Raw genomic sequence first — 22525 nt, forward strand, 5'->3', positions numbered from 1 at the left:
GGGTCACACAGCCAGTAAGTGTTAACTGTCTGAGGCTGGATTTGAACTCAGGTCCTCCTGAATCCAGGGCTGGTGCTCTATCCACTGTGCCACCTAGCTGTCCCTGAAATCTTTTTTTTTTTTAATTTTTTTTTACTGATATCTTTCAACTTCTACTAGGTTGTAAGCTTCTAGAAGGTTGAGACTGTTTTTTTCCTATTTCCTTCTCCACCTCCTAGCAGAGTGCAGATATACAACGGATATTTAATAAATGTTTAATTGAAGCAAATCCTTCACAGGGTGTGGGGTTCTTTATTGCCCATTTCAGATTCTTACCTAGTTAAAAGTGTTAGAGAACACTTTCTCTCCTCGTTCAGTGTGTGTCTGAATGTGGTTAAAACCTAGTTAAACCGAGTTTCCCAAAGCCCCTGGCTTGTCCCTCTTGCAGCATTGGTCAGCTGGATCCCCTTCTGAACTTGTTGATATGGGGATTTTGAAGCATTCATTCTGTCTTTAAAAACTTACAACAGGTGGGGCAGCTAGGTGTTGCAGTGGATAGAGCACTGGCCCTGGATTCAGAAGGACCTGAGTTCAAATTTGGCCTCGGACGCTTGATACTTACTAGCTTGTGACCCTGGGCAAGTCACTTAACCCCAATTGCCTCACCAAAAAAAAATGTACCCAACAGGTATCATGAACACAGATGAGACTTGCAAATTAGTATTGGGACTGGAGGACTTTGTGAGTGGAGTAGCTCTTAAATGGATCTGAATATGACAATGGCCATGCCTTTGGGTCTTTTTCTTCCCTTTAAACCACCTAGCCTTTTTTATCTAGTTTGTTTTTAATTTGATTCGATTGAAGGAAATTGGGTGGAGGGTTTTCTAAAAGAATGATTGAAACATCAATTAAAGGGGGTTTAGAGGCACACAGGACCCCGCAGGAACACAGTATCCTATGCCCTCTGGTCTTGGCCAGCTGATAACCGTAAGGCAAGGCTGCTGTTGTCAGCCCATCCTGCATCTGGTTCCTATCAGCGGGGCTCCTGCTTTGAGGACAGAGCCCTCATTAACACTGCACACACACAGGTATGGCTTAGGTAAACCCTGGAAGCGTGCACACTCCCCACAGTGCGCTCCATTGCTTCACACAGAGGCCTATTATGTCGTCTTGGCAAACAGCATGTCGCTGCGGTTTCTTACATAAGGGAGGGCGTTTTGTTTGGACTGCTGGGCTACCTCCCCACAGTCACTGGCTGCACGAGCTATTTCCTGCCTCAGAGCAGAATTAATTGGGGCGAGGTCGCTTCAAAGACCTTCAGATTCATGGTGACCACCATGTTGAGTTCCAGAGGCACCTTCTCAAGGCAGCCCCAGAGCCCCCAACCCCCCAGGACTGACATGTTCTCATGTGAGACTTGATTTGTAGAGACATTTTAGCAACAACCAGGGTTTGGATCTTCTCGGCCAAGTTAGAAACCAGCTCCTGCCTGTTCCTTGCATCCCAGACTGAATTTTGCCCCCAGCCAGCTTCATTCCTAAAGAGTTTTAAAGCAGTTTACTAAGAGGTAATGTGTTGGTGATGCTGACCAGTACAGCCTTCTGAGCAGATTTCGTCTATCTCATTGTTGTTCTGTAGAGGGAAGCGTACAGAGCCCTTACTGGTAGTAGTGTTGAGATTTATCTGCATTCTGTCCATAGCTCTAATTCATTCATAATCATTCATTTCTTTTTTCATTTTCCCTTTGTTTTGCATCTGTAAAATGTGTGAATAGACTGAACTTGTATATGCTACAGAAACCTTCTTACCAATATATGATGGGTTTTTTTTTTTTAACACTTCCACTATAAACTTTGGAAACTTGTCCAAGGCAAAAGAAAAGTGCTAGTTAAAGAAGGGGGAAAAAAATCAGTATGTAATTCAGGGACCTGAAGAACTGCTACCATGCCATCCTGTGTGTAAAAGAAATAAAGAAAGTGTTGTTTTTATTTTTTGAAAGGAAGCTCAGTTTTCTTAGGCTTAAAGAGTAGTTCAGAGTATTGAGAAAGGTCCTGGGGGAATGACTGAGCTGAATATTCCTTACCACCAGTTTACAAAGAACCAACAGAAGCACTTCGAAATGTGGGCAGAAGCTGTCTTCCATAAGGTGTTGACTGGCAGCTTATAAAACATCCTGAACACTTTTCTTTTCAGGACAGCTCAATTTTATTGATCGCTTACGATCTGCCACCTATTATTTGTGCGACTTGAGACAAGTCACTGGTTTCCTCTGTAAAACGAGGGGATTACACTAGATGACCTCTAAAATTCCTTCCAGTTCTTGGTCTGTGAGTCTATTATTCAGAGACATGGTAAATGGGAGCATAAACCCAAGAAGAATCATTTTCTCTTTATCATTCCAATTTTAATATATGTGCTGCCAAAGTGAAGACGTAACCATTGGTTTGTAATATAGAAAAGCAATTGTAATGGAGACTTCTCTATATCTCTTCAGTCTTCAAAGGTTTTTAAATTATCTTAAAAATCCAAAAAAAAATTTGAGCTTCACATTCTCTCCCCTCTAAACCTCCCTCCACCCATCGAGGAGGTAAGCAATATTATATCAGTTATACATGTGAAATCACGTCAAAATGTACTTCCATATTAGCCGTGTTGTAAAAAAAAAAAAAAGGAAGAAAAGTAAAGTGAAAAAATTATACTTAAATTTGTTCTCAAGAGTTCATCAGTTCTCTCTGTGGCGGTGGTTAGCATTTTTCATCATGAGCCCTTCAGAATTGTCTTGGATCACTGTATTAATCAGAGTAGCTAATGTCTTTCACAGTTTTTGATCATCATGATAATACTGCTTTTACCACTGTGTATAGTGATCTCCTGGTTCTGCTCATTTCAGTCTGCATCATATCATATAGATCTTTCCAGGTTTTTCAGCAACTCTTCCCCTCATCATTTCTTAATAGCCCGATAGCATTCCACCAAAATCACATACTACAACTTGTTCAGCCATTCCCTAATTGATGGGTATCCTCTCAATTTCCAATTCTTTGCCACCACAAAAAAAGCTGCTATAAATATTTTTGTACATGTGGGTCCTTTTCTTTTCCCTTTGATCTCTTTGGGATACAGGTCTAATATTGGTATTGTTGGATCAAAGGGTATACATAGTTTTATAATCCTTTGGATGTAATTCCAAATTGTTTTCCAGAACGACTGGAACAGTTTGCAACTCCACCAACAGCACTTTAATATGCCTGTTTTCCTACTTCCCCTCCAACATTTGTCATTTTCCTTTTCTGGCCTATTAGCCAATTTAATAGGTGTGAAGTGGTACCTTAGAGTTATTTTAATTTACATTTCTCTAATCAGTAATACACTTTGTGAATAAGAAGTCCTAATCCTACCTTCTGGAGGCGCTCTGAGGCAATGTGGTACAGTGGAAAGAGTGCTAGAGCTAGAGTCTAAGGGCCTGGGTTCAAATCCAGCCCAGTTCTACTCTACCACACTTCCTCAGAGCACCTCAAAAAGGTGGGGTTGGGGCAAAGTGTACCTGTAATATTTACAAATATTACTAGAATATTAGTTTTCATCCAACAAAGTGATTTTTTTTACAATTAATCTCATAATCCTTAGACACAGATATATATCTATATATCTAACGAATAGAAAGTTAAAATTCTCAAGAGACAAAAAGTGACTTTAGAAGCCTATAACCAAGATTAAGTGATTGCCAACTGCTTTTTGGGCAGTCCACAGTACAAAGGTCCTGGGCAGTTAGTTCGTGGTTCCATTGAATGTCCCTCACAGTAGGCCAAGGAGCAATGTGTTGGGTAGGAGCCTGAAAATAAGGTTGATGCTTTGAACTCTCTTTCTAAAAACATCAAACAGAGCGATTCACATGGAGGGGGTGAACCTTCAGAGTAGCCTTGAAATCCGTTGGTATTTTGATGGGAAAGTGTTTTAATCTCACCATAAAAAGGTGGTTAAAAGGGACAGAGATATAACCTCTGACGGGGAGTGTTAATGAAAAGAATTCCCCACACGTGTCACCCGAGCTCAAGGAGACCCAAGCTAAGGAGATTGACTAAGGGTCAGCAGTTAGCGAGGGGAGTGAAGGATTGATTGATGATGCTGGAATTTGCCAGCTGTGCTGTGTGAATGAAAGGAAGGGACCTTTATGGATCATGTGTATAAGAAAACTAACTGAATAGGGGAGCTGTTGAGAGCCGGAGCCACAGGGAAACCGCCTAGCTAGAGTTATGGATCAGGAAAGCCAAAGTGGACATTTGATGCCAGCAGAAGTTAGATACTGCAGGGAGATAAACTGGGGGGGGGGGCGGTGCGGAAAGTGAGTGAAAAGAGGTCTCTTTCTCCTGGTAGTTATCTTTTTAACTGAGCTAACAAAAGGATAAATTCACAGAAGAATGTTGAATGCCTGGACACTAAGGGGATCCCTTCATTCCTAGAATCAGCTGGGATCAAAGATAAGATGGAGATGGTCCCTTAGTTATAAGTGAAAAGAACTTCAAAAAGCAAACTGGTTTCTTCTCTGGGAGTGGAAGATTGGGGGAAGGGCGGGGCAACTGGAGGACAGTTAAAGGCGTTTTACAAATGGTATGGTGGGGGGGCAGCTAGGTGGCACAATGGATAGAATGCCAGCCCTGGAGCCAGGAGGACCTGAGTTCAAATCCAGCCTCAGACACTTAATACTAGTTGTGTGACCCTGGGCAAGTCACTTAACCCCAATTGCCACACCAAAAACAACAACAAATAAAACAACAACAACTGGATTTGAATTGCCCCCCTTTCTGAGGATGGGGTGAAGTGGGGGGAAGCCTTCAAGGTTCTAGTCCAAAATTCAGGCATTATCTAAGGCATAGTAAAAGTGCCTTAACTAAGTGAAATACAAAGGCAAGATTGTCACAAGTTGGGGCTACAGATGGAAGAATTGTGCAAAGAATTTTTGGTATAAAAAGAAATGTGTTTATCCCCCTTCATCCTTCACACCTACAGCAGATAGTTTGCTCTTGACAAGGGGGAAGCACTGCCCACAGGTGGACAGTTGCCCAGGTGGTGAATTAGTGACTGAAAAGTAAGCAGATGGACTCTGGTTTGGTTGCTTTGTGGCAAGGAGATTGGCCAAAAGCTTCCAGGTGGAAAATAGGGTGTTTCTTTCTCTTCTGTGTTGGAGAAGAGGGAAGGTATGGCAGACATCTGGTCCAGAGCTCTGAAGAATTCTCAATACTACCTCTGTACTGTGTACATCTGTGTATCTAAGATTCAGGAAACCATCAAGAAGCAAACATCTTGGCACCCCAGAATCTTTAGTTCCTGGCCTTGAGGGTCCCTTTCTTCTTTCAAGACACACACAGCTCAAGCAATGCCTCTCCTTTTAAAAAATGCACTTTTATTTTATTTTCAGTTCCAAATTCTCCTCTTCCTCCTACCTCACCTTCCCCCATCCATGGAGAAAGCAAGAAAAACCGAACCTGTTACAAATATGTATTGTCAGAGAAAACCATTTCACACATTAGCTATGTGAAAGAAAAAAGAAGAGAAGGAAAGAAGGAGAAAGAAAAAAAAGGGAGAGAAAGAAAGAAGTATGTTTTAGTTTGCTCTCCGAGTCCATCAGCTCTCTATCCTGGAGGTAGACAGAACGTTTCATCCTGGCTTCTCTGAAATTGTGGCTGGTTGTCGTGTGGGTCAGAGTTTTGAAGCCTTTCCTGATCACCTTACATGCTAATGTCCTGTCTTCCAAACTGCCTTGTCTTTATTTTCTTTTTATTTATTCTGCATATACTTGTATATGGCCTTGTTTCCTTAAACTGGAATGTCAGCTCTTGAGAGTGGGGATTGTTCTTTTTTTCTTTTTTTTATCTGCCAAATTAAAATTCAAATGGGCCACTAAATAAATTTCTAAGAAAGGTACTTAGATTAATTATATATAAAAGTCAATCAGCAAGCATTTATTAAGTACTTTCTATGTGCCAGGCACTAAGTTCTGGAGATTGAAAAGCCTCCCCCCCCCCCAAAAGAAAAAGGTTCCTACCCTCAAGGTATTTACAATCTAGTGGTGAGACAGAATAGAAACAACCATGTACAAGCAACATATCTATCTATCTATCTATCTATCTATCTATCTATCTATCTATCTATCTATCTATCTATCTATCTATCTGTCTGTCTGTCTATCTATCTGTCTACACATGTACATACACATATATACATACATACATGTGTGTGAGATAAATTGGAGATAATCTCAGAGGGAAAGCACTAGCAGTGGAGGGGACGGGGACTTTTTTGTTCAAGGTTGAATTTTAGGTGAGACACGAAGGAAGCCAGTAGGTGGTGGGAGACAAGCAGGGGCTCTTGGGGCATGAGAGACAGCTAGTGACAAACCGCAGAGTCCTCAGGAGATGAAGTATCTTATATGAGGAAAAGCAAAGAAACCAATGTTACTGTATCAAAGAGTACGTGGTGGGGAGTAAGGTCTAAGGGGACCAGAAGGGTCCCAGGGGGCCAAGTTGTAAAAGGCTCTAAACGTCAAATGAAAAAAAATTTTTTTTGAGCCTATAGATAGAGAACCACTGAAGTTTATTGAATGGGACTAAGCATTGTCATACCTACAATTCAGGAAGATTCCTTTGACAGCTGAGTAGAGGAAGGACTGGAACAGGGAGAGACTTCAGGCAGGGAGACTAACCAGAAAGCTAAGACAATGGTCCAGGTGAGAGATGATGAGGGTTTGTACCTGGGTGGTGTCAGTATCAGAGAAGAGAAGGGGGTATATATGAATGATATTGCAAAGGTAGATTAAATAGGAATTGGAAACAAATTGGATTTGGGAAATGAGAATGAGGATGTGAAACTTGGTGATTGGGAAGATGGTGCCTTCAGCAGTAATAGGGAATTTAGGAAGAAGGAAGAGTTTTTGAGCAAAGACAATGAGCTTAGTTTAGTTTCTATGCCCCAAAGGCTATAGAACTGTGCATACCCTTGGATCCTGCAATACCACTGCTAGGTTTATATCCCAAAGACATCTCCAAAAAGAGAAATGAGTTCAGTTTCAGAAATTTAAATGTGAAGATGTTTATGGGATATTCAATTTGAGATGTTCAAATAGACAGTTGGATATGTGAGACTGGAAGTTAATAAAGAGCTTGGGCTGGATAAGTAGATCTGAGAATCATCAGGATAGAGATGATATTTGAATCTCAGGGGGCTGATGAGGTTACCAAGTGATAGTTTAAGTGGAGAAAATACTGAGAACAAAGCCCTGACAGGTATGGCTTGGATGAAGATCCAGCTAAGGAGACTGAGGAGTAGTCAGATAAATGCAAGGGAACCACAATAGACTGTCACTAAAGCCTAGAGAGGAGAGGAAAATCAAACCTAGAGAGGCACACTAATATTCTGTTGGTGGCGCTGCAAATTGGGCCAGCCATTCTGGAAAGCAATTTGGAACCACAGCCAAAAAGCTACAATTTGGGGCTTATTCTTTGACCCACAGATACCACTAGTAGGCCTGTACCCAAAGAGATCAAAGAATAAGGAAAAAGACATGTATATGTGTGTGCATGTGCATGTGCGCGCACACATATATGTGAAATGCAAAAAGCTGCTATATAGAGAGGGTGAGTTAAAAGTCATGAAGAGGTCTGATGTTTGAGTAACTTTTTGAAAATTATTTTTTCTTTATTTTTTGCCATTTAAAAGATTTGATTTTTCACATGTAATGTAAATTCATTTCCTGAGTAAACCGTATAGGATGCTATGGTATTATAAATTAAAAACAAAATAAAGGAGTTATTAAATAGTTGTGACTTTTGGCCCACCTTGTACATATATACCTATATCTATAGATATGTATGTATTTATATGTGTGTGTATCTCTTTATATATGTATGTATGTATATGTGTGTGTTTGTGTACTTTATGTATGGAAAGAGCAAGAGCTAGCAGCCCTTTTTGCAGTGACAAAAAACTGTAAACCAAGGTGCCCATCAGGGAATGGCTGAAAAGATGATGATATGTGAATGTAATGGAATGTTTATTGTACCATAAGAAATGATTAAAGGAATTGAGTAGAACCAGCTGAAAAGTTTACACCACAATCACAACATTGTTAAAAATAAAACAACTTTGAAAGACTTAAGAATTCTAACCAATGCAATGACCAGTCAGTATTCCGGAAGGTTGATAATGGCACATGCTTCCCCACCTATTGACAGAGAGTGAACAGACTCAAGTTGCAGTATCAGACACATATTTTCAGACAAAGCCAATGTGAGAATTTGTTTTGTTTCACTAGGCCCATTTGTTAGAAGATTTTGTTTTCCTTTTTTTCCAATTTGGGGGTTGGGTGGGAAGGTGAGGTAGAACAGGATAGCGAAAGAAAGGAAAGAAGGAAAAGAGGCTCTTTGAAGCATTAAAAAAAATACACAGAAGAGAATGGAAGGAAGGCCTGAAAGAATCGTGGGAAATTAAGACAGCTTTTAAAGTTATATGTTGTCTTTATTATATACTTAAAACCAAAATCAGACAAAATCAAACTGCGTAGTAGAGTTCTGCATTTTTATATATGGACCTCTTTTGTTCTAATATATGCGTATACATATATATGAAAACTCCTGTTTTGTTTGGCATTTATTAATCTCAGAATATAAAAAACATTTAAAAATAAATTTGGGCAGTGTGAAAAAAGATATCAATAAAAATCTATTTTCTCTTTCTTTCTTTCTTTCTTTCTTTCTTTTTTGGTGAGGCAATTGGGGTTAAGTGACTTGCCCAGGGTCACACAGCTAGTAAGTGTTAAGTGTCTGAGGCTGGATTTGAACTCAGGTCCTCCTGACTCTAGGGCCGGTGCTCTATCTACTGAGCTACCTAGCTGTCCTTATTTTCTTTTTCTGAAAGAAGATATAGGAAAAGAAAAAGGAACTTTGGAGTGAGTGCTAGTGTGCCCTGGAGTTATCCTGGATTCCTCACTATTTCTTCCCCCTATCCCTGGCTGTACCAAGCTGTTGTCAGAGCCTGTCGATCTCGGTTTTGCAACATCTCTTGAATATACCCCCTTCTCTCCTTTGATGCTGCTACCCATTTGGTGCAGGCTCTCATCACCTCACACCTGGACTATTGCAATAGCCTGTGTGTGGGTCTGCCTGCCTCAAGTCTCTCTCTACTCCAGTCCAATCTATTTTAGGTTTTCCTAAAGTGCAGGTCCGATCATGTCACCCCATTACTCAATTCCAGTGGCTCCCTATTACTTGTAGGAACAAAAATACAAAATGCTGTGTGTGTCATTTACAGCCCTTCATAACTCAGTTCCCTCCACTCTCCTTACAACTTACTCCCTGACATATATTCTTTTTTTTTTTTTTTTTGAGGCAATTGGGGTTAAGCAACTTGCCCAGGGTCACACAGCTAGTAAGTGTTAAGTGTCTGAGGCCGGATTTGAACTCAGGTACTCCTGACTCCAGGGCCGGTGCTCTATCTACTGTGCCACCTAGCTGCCCCGCTGACATATATTCTTCATCTGTTGTCACTGGCCTCCTGACTGTTTCATGAACCAAACATTCCAACTCTCGGCCCCAGGCATCTCTGGCTGAATCCTCTGCTTCCTCTATTCTAATTACTGATCTCCCTAACTTCCTTTAAGTCTCATCCTACCTCCTACAAAAAGCCTTTCCCAACCCCTCTGAATTCCAGTGTCTTCTGTTAATTGTTTTCTATTTATCTTATATATCATTTGTATATATTTGTTTGCATGCTGTCTCCCCCATTAGATTGTAAGCTCCTGGAGGTTAGGGATTGTCTTTTGCCCCTTTTTTTGATATTCTCTGTGAGGGGATTAGAACATCAAGTGGTAGTGGGGATTGGATGAACCACACTGACTTCATCTTGTGACTCAATTCTGGACCTAGCTCTGTTCCCATTTCATCTTTTACCCTCTACACTGGGCTTAGCACAATGCTGGGCACAGAGTAGGTCCCTGACAAATATTGATTGATTGATTGAAAAATATTTAACAACTCATTCTCCAGCCCTTTTGGGAAAAAGAATATATACACAACACACTTTTTTGGGGGGGGGGCGAGGCAATGGGGGTTAAGTGACTTGCCCAGAGTCACACATCTAGTAAGTGTCAAGTGTCTGAGGCTGGATTTGAACTCAGGTCCTCCTGAATCCAGGGCCAATGCTCTATCCACTGCACCACCTAGCTGCCCCATACACAACACACTTTTAAGTTTATTCTGCATTATTAACATTAGGCTTTAGTGAGCCAGGAGGAACTGGAGTTAGCATACCCCTTTGTAGGACAATAGTGAGTAGGGAATGGATGGGTGAAGTGAGAGTTTTGGGGGAAAGGAGAGACAAAGATCTTTTTGTAGGGAGTAGAGAAGCAACCAATAGATGGGGGATGATTAAAGGTAAGTGATAGAATGGGGTGACACAGGCGACATTCTCTCGGAACATATGAGATGGAATGGGGTTTGTTGTGCACGTAGAGGGGTTCTAGCCAAGAGAAGGGCCACTTTTCTTCTGAGACGGGTGAATGAGAAGATAGTGGCATAAGGCACCAGATGATGTGAAAGGCGGAAGGGAGGAGAAGGAGCTCTCAGTGAATGGCTTAAATTTGTTTTTGTAAAACATGAGGCAAGATTCTCTGTGCAGAGAATGGGGAGAGGGAGAGCCATGGGGGGTTTGAGGAGGGTTTGGAAGAGCTGCTGAGGAGAGGGAGATAATTAGGAAGGAAGAAAAGGATGGCCTTGTGGCAGTGAGGGCCTGGTTGAGTTAAGTAACATAAATCTATGGTGGATCCATTTAGCATGCTTTTCTGAACTTTTCCATCACATTCAGCAGCACATTAGTAGTAGTGAAGGCAGTGAATGGTGGGAGCATGCCAAGTCAGAAACTTAGTCTGGCAGGGTCTATAATATAATAAGGTAGCACGGGATGTGAGAAGACGACAATGTAGTTGAAATGGAGATAAACAATATCCTCCTTACCTATCTCACAAGGTTTTTGTGAGACTCAAATGAGATTGGGTGTGTGTGTGTGTGCCCCCCCCCTTTTTTGTGGGGCAATGGGGGTTAAGTGACTTGCCCAGGGTCACACAGCTAGTAAATGTCAAGTGTCTGAGGCCGGCTTTGAACTCAGGTCCTCCTGACTCCAGGGCCGGTGCTTTATCCACTGCGCCACCTAGCCGCCCCCATGTGTGCCCTTTTTTTAAAACTTATTTTCTCCCTCCACTACCTGTTGAGAAGGTGAGAAATACAATACTCATTATACACATGAAGTCACGCAAAACATATTTGTACATTTGCAATGTTGTGAAAAAATTAAGTGCCAAAAATTCAGTCTGCAGCGAGATTTCATCACTTTTCTTTCTGTTAGTGGATGACATTGCTCATCGTGAGTCCTTTTGGGTTGTTGTGGATCATTGTGTTGACTAGAGGAGCCAAGTCTTTCATGGTTGATCATCCTTCTATTATTGCTGTTACCGTGTACGGTGTTCTAGTTCTGCTCATTTCACTCTGCATCCACTGGTATAAGTCTTCCCAGGTTTTATAAAGTGCTTTTCAAACCTTAAAGCACTTTAGAAGTGCTAGTTGTTATGATGATTACCTTGTTGCCTTTCCATGAGTACTGATGATAGAAGTAGAAGCCAAGCTTGGCATCGTGTCTAGAGAGGGCAAATAAATGACGATACATCTGGGATTTCTGAGTTATCTGTTGTTCTTATATTCTGAAGATACATTTGATCATGATCATATATGATCAAGTCAGTAAGTACTTAATGAATGCTTACTGTGTGCTGAGTACTGTATTAAATGCTCTTGATAAAGAAAGGCAGAAATGATTCCCGCTTTTGAGGAACTTGGAGTGTAATGAGGAGACAAAGTGGAGATCACTCTGGACATGCAATATATATACAGTACAAATGGAGGGCCATCCCAGAGGGAAGGTGTGAGTCTGGAGGGGGACTGTGAAAGACCTCTTACAGAAGGTAGAGTTTGAGCTGAGACACAAAGGAAGCCTGGGTCACCAGCTGCTGGAGGAGATAAGGAGGGAGAGTGTTCCACGCATGGGGGAAAGAAAGCCCAGGAAAATGCAGTGTGCGCCAGAGCTGAGAGTAATCATGTAACATTCTTCCCGCCCTCCCCCCCACCAAAAGGTGTGATCCAGGCAGAAAAATAGAACTAGGTACTGTCCAGTAAGAGGTAGATAGATTCCTGGAGCGCCTGCTCTGCTCTAAGGGATTATGGACTTTTTAGGTCTGTCTATGTCACCTCCATTATCCACTCAATTCTAATAAGTTCTTTGAGGACAGTGCCTCCGTCATTTAAAAATCTTTGTTCACAGGTATCTTGCACATCGTAGGCACTTGCTTGTTGTTGGATTTGTGGGATTCATTGGGGCTTTGGGCCCCACTGCACCTGGTTTCCTTTCCCTGTGCACCTCATATCTCTTTTGTTTTATTTCTTTTCAGATGGGAACAACGAGAGCTGCCCAATGGGAGGGTCTATTATGTTGACCACAATACGAAAACGACTACCTGGGAAAGGCCCCTTCCTCCAGGGTAAGATTCCTAAGACTGCTCCCGGATCCTCTGCCAAGGGAACTCTCCTTTCCAACATATTGTGCTCGCTCTCCTCCTTGCCTCTTCCCTTTTTCTATCTCTGCCGCATTGACTTGAGGCCTGCAGGTGTTACCTGTGGGCATGCATTGGCCTTGCCAAGTAGCAAGGGGAGCCTTGGGGTTGGGGACCTAAAATTTGAGACCACTGGAGAGACCTTAGACTATAGATGCCCAGTTGCAAGTCAGTAGATTTCACTGCACAGAAACTTTTCTGTTATTGAGTCACGTGTTTCTAGGACGGTCTACTGGGTTTTGGTTTTTGTGTGTGAGGCAATTGGGTTGCCCAGGGTCACACAGCTAGTAAGTGTCAAGTGTCTGAGGTCGGATTTAAACTCAGGTCCTCCTGACTCCTGGGCCGGTGTTCTATCCACTGCGCCACCTAGCTGTCCATGTCTACCGGGTTTTACAAAATATTGTAGCACCTCTGTTGGGCCACCTGAATTCTTTCTTATTCGCTTTTCCTGTGGGCTCATATGGAATCATTTGTCAAGTCTGTATGGAGATTTTTAGAGCATCATCATTGTAGCATTCAGAAGAGAGGGTGGAAGGAGGTAAAGGTAGAGCGTGTTCTTGAAAACCTCATAAAAAGGAGCTGGCGAGATCAGATAGGAAGGCTATCCTTCGAAAGATCTGCCATTGCAGACAGTCTGCCTCTCCAGTGATCTGGGTTCTGGAGGGAGGGAGGGGCATTCTCTGCCATAACCAGACGACACGAGGGGGCTTCCAAGGGAAGGAGAAGTGGTTTGGTTCTCTGTCTGCCAGGGACAGAACGTTCTTTCCAAATGTGAATCCCCACATTGAAAGCTTTTGAAAGGGAACGTCTCCCACTCACAGAAAAAAGAACCCTTTTCTAAGAAAGTAGCCACGAAGGGTTTATATGTCCATGGACGGGCAGGCTTCCCTCCCTCCTCTTCAGTGTGGTGTGGGAAGGGGGGCCAGCAGCGGGCAGGATACCTGAGAGGCCTCGAGCCCGGCCACCGCCCACATGCCAGTCAGGCCCTGAGCAAACACGGCCCCACCTTCTCTCCCTAGGACTTTCCATGAGGAGTCTCCTCCTAGCTTAGGGTTTTCCAGTAGGAGGATTTTTTTTTCCCCCTTTCCCATCCCTTCTGGGAAAAGAGTTTCTGGTAACTTCTCATTATTATTTCCATTTTTCACTTTGAATGACTTTAGAATTTCACTTTTAGAATGACCCAAGTTAAGCATTATCTTTCAATGGTCCATTTCGTAGACATTCACATTGTGTGATCAGGATGTAGTATAAGGTGGCCTCGCCCCTTTCATGTAAGTCTGAACGGGTGGGGTTTTATTTTGTTTCTTGTGGAGGAAATTCTGTCTCTGTCCTTTTTTCCCCTCACCTCTTCCCCCCCTCCACCCCTCTCTCTCTCTCTCTCTCTCTCTCTCTCTCTCCCCCCCTCCTTTTCTCTCTCCTCCCTCTCTCTCTCTCTCTCTCTCTCTCTCTCTCTCTCTCTCTCTCTCTCTCTCTCTCTCTCTCTCTTTCTCTCTCACACAATTATATCAGAGATATTTCCTACAAGTTATTCAGGCCTGGTCTTAGTCAGTACTTGGATGGCGTGGAAACAAAGCCGTTCCATGACGTTGTTTAAGAGTGAGCTTCCTCTTCCTCTTAGCACTGTGGTGAGACCCGGATGGGGGCTTCCTGCTGAGGCCTGATCTTAGCACCTCCTGCCTCCTTATGATTATTTCCCGAATTCTTCCTCTTCCTCTTTTTCTTTTTTTTAATCTTTTTTTCTTTTCTTTGCGGGGCAGTGAGGGTGAAGTGACTTGCCCAGGGTCACACAACTAGTAAGTATCAAGTGTCTGAGGCCAGATTTGAACTCAGGTCCTCCTGAATCCAGGGCCCGTGCTTATCCACTGCGCCACCTAGCTGCACCCCCCTCCCCCTGAATTCTTCTTAAAGGAAAACATTGAAGCCAAAGCTTTATTCTTCTCAATTCTTCAGGCCCTCTTGCTCCTCATGTGGTGTCACAGTGGAGAAAGCTGGGTGAAACAAAAGGGCTCAATTAATGCTTGTGCTCTCCTTATCGGTCAGTGGAAAGAGAGCTCCAGCCATGGGCCCACCACAGCCTTTCTGTTGTCCAGCCTTGGCCACCACCTAGTTTGTCTCTGAAATAAGATGGGCCGGTGGCTTCCGCTCGGTACGTGCCCTCGGCCGCAGCAAGCACCAAAGGAACAACCAGGCCCGAGCCGTTCTGATGTTTCCCTGCTATGCCAGCGTGTCGAGGAGGGTGGCCCAGGCTTTTGCCAGTCTTGACTCCTTTGCTTGTAGCATTATTGAGGAAAACGAGGAATCTTCTCCACTGTTGTTGCGTCTCCCTCGAGTGAAATGGCCGGTGTCCTTTCTGTCTCTCCCTTGCAGAGCCTTCCCTCCCCGGCGCCTCCATCTCTCTAGTCCTTGTCGTACTTTCATTCCAGGGAGCCGAGGTCCAGGAAGGGTGCTCTGCTCACAGTGTGGTCCTGTGGCACGGCGGCTTAGCCCCTGACTCTCCCACTTCCTTCTAGCACTTTGCATTTGGGTGACTCGTCTTGACTTCTAAAGGAGAGAGCTGGATTAGCAGCTTTCATGGTATGCCCCAGCTCTAACCCTGGGGTCCTGGCCATCACATAACCCTTCTGGGACCTCTAGGGTTCCTTCCAGGCAGGCAGGTAGGCGGACAGTCCATTAACAAGCACTTATTAAGTGATTACTGTGTGCCTGGTACTTGCTAAGGGTTGGAGATTCAAAGAAATGCAAAGAACAGCCTCTGTCCTCCAGCAGCCAGGTTCTTGGGGGCGGGGGCGGGGGGGGGGCACAACATGTAAATCACTAGGTACGCAGAAGACATCTACAGACTAGATGAAGGTAATCTCGGAGGGGAAGATGTTGGAAGGGGGGAAGGCCTCCTGCAGAGAAGGGGTAGAGGGGTGGGGGAAGAGCATTCCAGGCACTGGGGACAGCCAGGGCCAATGCAGGAAGATGGACCCGGAGCGTGGTGCTGGAAGGACCACAAACAAGGAGGCCATTGCCACTGACTGGTAGAGCACAAATCTGTTACGCTTTACATCATTTCCCTCCATCCTTTTGATCTCTGGCATTCCTGCGTTGGTCTCCTCCGGCTCTAGGCTTTTCTGTAGACCTCCTGGTAGATTTAGGGTGACAGAGAGGCCATTTCTTCCCCATGTACTTCTGCTTTTATAACTGGCTATTGGTCAGGGGGCACTTGGTCACTTTGTCCCTTTAAATCTTTGGGGGGAAGGTCCTTTTTTGGGAGTCATGGATCACCTTGACAGTCTAATGAATGAAGCCTATGGACTTCTCAGAATAAGGTTTTTATACCCACAGGATTTCAAAAGAGACCAGAAGTTAGTGAAAACAAATATGTAAGTCTCCCCCACACCCCAAATTCAGGTTCACAGCCCCAGACGAAGAACTTTGCTTGAAACATAATTTATTCCATGAGGCTGTCAGTCTCGTTTGCTGGGTTTTTCCCCTTGGTCTTCTCATTCCATTTCCCAGAATGTTCAGGGATGACACTAGACCAGGGAGCCTTTTTCAAGGCTTGGGAAAAGGGGAAGCTCTTGCTTGTCCCTGTCATCCAGCCGTGCTCATCCTCATTATCATCAGCAACAAATGCTTAGCAGATGCCCCTCGTGAGAAGGGCACCGTCTTAAACTCTGACGCACCGACGCCTATAAAAATGACCCAGGGGGCAGCCGGGGGCAGCCGGGGGCGCAGGGGATAGAGCCCCGGCCCTGGAGTCAGGAGCACCTGAGTTCAAATCTGGCCTCAGACACTTAATTAACACTTACTGGCTGTGTGACCCTGGGCAAGTCACTTAACCCCCATTGCCTCACCCCCCCCCCAAAAAAAAAGATCTATGGCCTCCAGGTTCTTGGGTTTTCTTTGTTTTTGTATTTTGTCTTTTTTTTTTTTTTTGGGTGAGGCAATTGGGGTTAAGTGACTTGCCCAGGATCACACAGCTAGTAAATGTTAAGTGTCTGAAGCTGGATTTGAACTCAGATCCTCCTGAATCCAGGGCCGGTGCTTTATCCACTGCACCATCTAGCTGCCCCCTGTTTTTTGTCTTTTTGCAGGGCAATGAGGGTTAAGTGACCTGCCCAGGGTCACACAGCTAGTAAATGTCAAGTGTCTGAGGCCAAATTTGAACTCAGGTCTTCCTGAATCCAGGGCCAGTACTTTCTTTATCCATTGCACCACCTAGCTGCCCCTGCCCTCCAGGTTCTTACTGTCGAGTTGGGAAACAAGCCATTTACATGGAGAGATAAATAACAATATGAAATGACCCATACTTTGTGGCAGGTGATTATTATAGAGAGGAAATACTCTTAAGAGTTCAAAGACTGGTAATGGTGACTCCTAACTGGGATAGTTGGGGAAAGACCTCATCACAGAGAAAGTGAGGCTTGAGCTGGGCAGCCTTAAATGGCATGGAGAGAAAGAGGGAGGGCATCCTGAGCAGGGGGATGTTACCAACAGTAGCATGGAGGAGGAGAAGTACAAGATGTGAATGAGGATTAACCAAGAGACCAGTTTGGGGTGGGAGGAGAATTCATGGAGGGAGATTAATGGGAGATGCATTTGGAGAGCTAGGGTTGGGGTCACATTTTGAAGGATTTTGAATGCTAATCTGAGTATTTTGGCCCTATTGGCAACAAATGGCCCTTGGAGCATTTTCACTGGAGGCATAGGAGGATAAGAGCAGAATGGTATTTGAAGAAGATTAATACAATGGTGATATGTAAGATCGATTGGAGAAGGGGGATTCCAGATGTAGGGAAATCAGTAAGGAGAATACTGCAGTAGGGTACGCAGAAGGCATTAACCAGATAGAAGGCCCAGATTAGGCAGATGGCCCTGGGAATAGAAAGGAAAGGACAAGAGGCATTGTGGAGGAAAGAGTGCTATGACTTGGTTCCCTATTGACTGGTGTAGGAAAAGGGGGCAGTACAGGGAGAGACCAGGATCAATCCACATGTTCACATCTGGAAACATTGATACAAAGACGGGGAAGGCAGCGAGGAGAGGTCATTTGGGGGAAAGTGGATGAGTTTGCTTATAGATCTGTCGAATTTGAAATATTGCCAGATGTTCAAATGGAGGTATCTGGCAGGCAGCAGTCTCAAAACCAGACCTGTGGACTGAAGAGAGCTTAGGGGTTAGAGCAGTCTAGTGGTTGCAAAGAGTGGGGGTCAGAAGCTCTGAAGAAATAGCCAAGAGCCTGCAGACAGAAACTGGCTGGAAGATCCGTGGGGTTGAGGAAAGTATTGAGATAGGACACAGTGGACTGTGGGGTAACCAGTTTAAGGCAAGGGGAGATCAGAGAGGGTCACAACCAAAGGTCTTTCTAAAAGATTAGAATTTATGTTGTTTGGCTTCCTTTGCACTGCATTGTTAACAATTTACCTCGAGGTCAGTGCGCTCTCAGGGTTTAGCTTTTGCTCATCTTTTCTGGTGGCTTGTGAATCACATCATTCCCACCATGCTCACCTGTCTTCTTTTCTTCCCTGCATTCCTCCTAACTCCCCCATGTCACTTCCGGAGCTAAGGTGCTATGGCTCAACCCTGAAAAGGCTACTTTATACCAAACAAATAGAAAGTCCTGCCGTGCTGTGAACCAGCTCCCTTCCTGCGTATACTTCTCCACCACTCGCTGTTTGTTAACATTGAATATTCTCTGTAAGCCATAGAGATTGGGATTTAGCTGCTTCCCGGTGGGTCCCCAAATTGCTAGGCCCCAAACCTACCCCCATTGTCTTCAGCCTGGGAAATCTTGGGGTCTCCCTCTCAAGAGTTAGAGGCCATTGTGCTGACTCTAAACTTAATATTTGCAGTTGGGAAAAGCGTGTGGACCCCCGAGGAAGGTATTACTATGTGGACCACAACACCAGGACCACTACCTGGCAGCGTCCAACAGCAGAGTACGTGAGAAACTATGAACAGTGGCAATCTCAAAGGAATCAGCTCCAGGGGGCCATGCAGCAGTTCAGCCAAAGATTCCTCTACCAGGTAAGAGTCCTGAGTGGCTTTCAGTAAGAGAAAGGAGCCCTTTAAGGGTAGAGAGTTTTTGGTAAGTTGCATCCCCTTGTTGTTGCTGTTCTGGCTGATGGGCAGGGGTTAGACACTTCACCATTTGACCATATTGTGGCTCATAAACAGTGAATTCCTCCAAAAAGGAGTTTTACTTACTTGCCAATTCTGATCTCTCTCGTCTATGCCTAAAGAAAACTGAATTATCTCTTTCCCCAAACTGATCCTCTTTCCAGTCTTCCCTGTTTCTATTAAGGATTCTCCTTGTCTTCCAGTGATCTGGGCTTGAAACTTGGAAGTCAGCTTAGATTCATCCTTCTGTCTTCTGACTCCTACATCCCTGTATCCATAAAGTCATCAAATTCTGTAGATTTGTCCTTCAAAATGTCACACAGCTGTTCTTTTATTCCTGTGTCCACTTCTACCATTTTAGTTCAGACCCTTATCACCACATTCCTGTACGAAGCTTCCTACCTGATCTTGCTTCAAGCTCCCATATCCCATAAAGTCACAGAACCTGAGATTTGTAGATTGATAAGGCATTTGTAAAAGCTTAGTATGTGCTAGACACCATGCTAAGCACAATGGATCTATGTCGAGCCGCAGGATAATCCCTGACCTCAAGGAGCTGATGTTCTAAAGAAGGAAAATAACACATCAAGGGGAAGTGGAATCTGGGAGGAAGGATGGGGGAGGAAGACAGGGGAAGCTACTGAGGCAGGGCCAAGGCAATTGCCCTTGAGGAGGAAGAGGAGCCTGGAGAGAAAGTCGAAACGTAAGTAAAGGAAGCCAGAATAGTAGTTCCAGGAATATTATAGACCTGGTGACATCTGTGCCACTTGTATTCCCTAAACGTTGTCTTTAACAATTTTCTACGGAATATTTTTTTTAATTGAATAGAACTTTATTTCCCAAAATATATGTAAAAACAAACTTTAACATCAATTAAAAAAAAATTTGTTGGGGCAGCCAGGTGGCGCAGTAGATAAAGCACCGGCCCTGGATTCAGGAGTACCTGAGTTCAAATCCGGCCTCAAACACTTGACACTTACTAGCTGTGTGACCCTGGGCAAGTCACTTAACCCCCATAGCCCTGCAAAAAAAAAAAAAAATTGTGTTCCAACTTCTCTTCCTCCTCCATTCCCACCCCCCTCCCACTAGAACTCGAGCATTTCAACATAAGTTATACATGAGTAGTCATGGAAAACATTCCCACATTAGCTCAGTTGTGAGAGAAAACAGTAAAAAAAAAACCTCAAAACTTCAGATTGAGGAATTGTCAAAGAGGGAAAAAAATTAAGAAAAAAACGTGTTTCCATCTGTTTCTATGGAATAGTCTCACAGGATCTTAGTTGGATGGGATCTGAAGGTCATTTGGTCTAATCCATCTTTGAATAGGTATCTCCTCAATTATATCCCCTTCAAATGAGCTTAAAATTACTGGGGATCTACCAGTTTCCAAGGCAGTACGTTCCTCTTCTCCCCCCACCCCCCACTTATTTTTGAAGCATTTTCTTTTTTATTGCAAACACAACAATAATTGAGAAACAGACATTTCAAGAAGCTGAGATTCTCTTACATCAAGATGATAACAAAATTGTTGTTTTTAGGTCTCCTTCTGCACTAACTTTTGTTCTGTGCCTTTAAGAAATGTTTTATTGACGTTCTCTTTTGTCACATACTTTTTTTTTTTTTCTGGGCAATGGGGGTTAAGTGAGTTGCCCAAGGTCACACAGCTAGTAAGTGTCAAGTGTCTGAGGCCGGATTTGAACTCAGGAACTCCTGAATCCAGGGCTGGTGCTTTATCTACTGCGCCACCTAGCCGCCCCCTGTCACATCCATTTTTATCTGCTACCATCTTCTCTTCCCCTTTCACAAATATATATGGCCGATCATTGGCCTTTTCTGATAATGGCTGCCTTGTTCTGTACCTCTATCCATCACCTCTCTGCCAGGAGAGGGAGTTGTATTTCACTGGGTGTGTGAAGTCTTAAGTGTTACTGTTTTGGTGAGAGTCCTGAGGTCCTCCAAAGTTGTTACTCCTGACATTATTATTGTTGCGATCACATGTTATCTTCTTGTTTCTGTTTGTTTCCATCTGCATCATTTCATACATGTCCTTCACATTCCTCATTTCTTCTGAAATAGACTGAGGACAGGGACTGGAATTGTGATTTCACTGACACTCCCTTATGAGGCTTAGAGAGCTCTCCAGGGGACCAAGAGATTAAAAAGTAGTTTGCCCAGGGTCACACAGTCCATATATATCAGAGACAAGGCTTGAACCCAGGCTTTCCTGGTGCCAAGGCCAGCTCTTCATCCAGTATACCCCACTCATTTCTTACAATGTAGTAAAATTCCATTCCAGTCATATACTACAATTTGTTCAGCCATTCCCTGATTGATGGGCACCTACTTTGTTTCAGTTCTTTGCTACAACAAAATGTGCCTCTATCAGTATATGGAAGTCCTTTCCTTCTATCATTGACTTTCTTGGGTGCACTGCTGACTCAAAGGGCATGGACAATTTTGTGACTTTGGATATGGTTACAAATACTTTTCTAAAAACCTCGAGATAGTTCACAGCCATCTTCCCTGAGCTTTCCCAACAATAACAATTTTCTCTTCTGCCAATCTGATGCATGTGAGATGGAGCCTGAGTTTCACTGTGCATTTGAAGCATTTTTATATGACTTTTGATAACTTGCATTTGTTCATTTAGGGAGCACTGGTTGATAATCTCTGAACACATAGATTAAGGAATGGTTCTTATATATCTGAGTCAATTTTTTGTATTTCCCTAGTTGTTTCTCTTCTGAGTCTGCATTTTTTTTTTGCTTATGCAAAAACTTTTCAATTTTCCATCATTGAAATGAGCAGTTTTATTTTTTATGATCATCTCTATTCCTCGTTTAGGTAAGAATTCTCCCCCTAACAATATTTGAAAGGAATCTTCTTTGATTATACTGCTTTTTTTTCCTGATATGACATTTTATTTTATTTTATTTTTTAAATTTTAATTCTAATTTTAAACTTTTCTCAAACACATTAAAGATATTTTTTGAGTTCCAAATTTTTCTCCCACCCTGAGGCCAACAAGCAATTTGTTGTAGGTTATACATTACTTATCATGTTGAACATATTTCCACATTAATCAGAACACAAGGAAAAAAACACAAGAAAGAATAAACAAGGACAGTAACAAAAAAGCAACAACAAAAGAGAAAATAGTATGCTTCAGTCTGCATTCAGACTCCATAGTTCTTGTTCTGAATGTGGAGAATATTTTCCACCATAAGTCTTTTGGCATTGTCTTGGATCAATGTATTGCTGAGAAGAGTTAAGTCTATCGCAGTTGATCCTGATAGAACATTTTATATTCAGGTCATGCATCCTTTTGGAACTTATCATGGCATATAGCTTATTAAGATCTTGGCCTAAACCTGGTTTCTGCCACACTACTTTACTAGTTTCCCAGCCATTTTTGTTGGGGAGTCTTTATCCCAGTAGAAAGTGCCCTTCTACCCTGGGGCAGTTCTGCGTTAAGAATTCTACTTTGCTGGGGAGTCTATGGGAAAACAAGCACACAATCATGCATTGTTGGCCTTGCTGTGAACTAGTCCTAACTATTCCGGACAACATCACGGAGCTATGCCCAAAGGCTGTTAAAGCGTGCTTAGCCTTTGCCTTGGCACTGCCACTGCTAGGCCTACCCCTCAAAGAGATCAAAGAAGGAGCCAAAGGGCCCGCACGGACAAAAAGAGCTACAGTAGCTTTTTCTGTGGTGGCAAGAATGGGCAACTGAGGGGATCCCCATCAGACGGGGATCAGCTGAGCAAGCTGTTTTATATGAACATGATG

At 43.4% G+C, this 22525-nt stretch overlaps 1 protein-coding gene across 7 annotated transcripts in view; it reads left to right on the top strand.

Annotated features, from left to right (window-relative positions):
- Positions 1–22525, top strand: part of WWP2 (WW domain containing E3 ubiquitin protein ligase 2) — a 120981-nt gene that overhangs the window by 74440 nt on the left and 24016 nt on the right. For 6 of the 7 annotated variants that reach the window (XM_043985718.1, XM_043985715.1, XM_043985714.1 and 3 more), the window contains 2 exons: positions 12467–12556; positions 18469–18643. In XM_043985718.1, the coding sequence (XP_043841653.1) occupies positions 12467–12556; positions 18469–18643 (265 nt within the window). Of the gene's footprint in view, positions 1–12466; positions 12561–18468; positions 18644–22525 lie in introns of those variants that run through there. The other variant, XM_043985720.1, reaches the window with a different exon arrangement.

Source organism: Dromiciops gliroides, chromosome 2 (genome assembly GCF_019393635.1).
Source record: "Dromiciops gliroides isolate mDroGli1 chromosome 2, mDroGli1.pri, whole genome shotgun sequence".
Taxonomy (NCBI): Eukaryota; Metazoa; Chordata; class Mammalia; order Microbiotheria; family Microbiotheriidae; genus Dromiciops; species Dromiciops gliroides.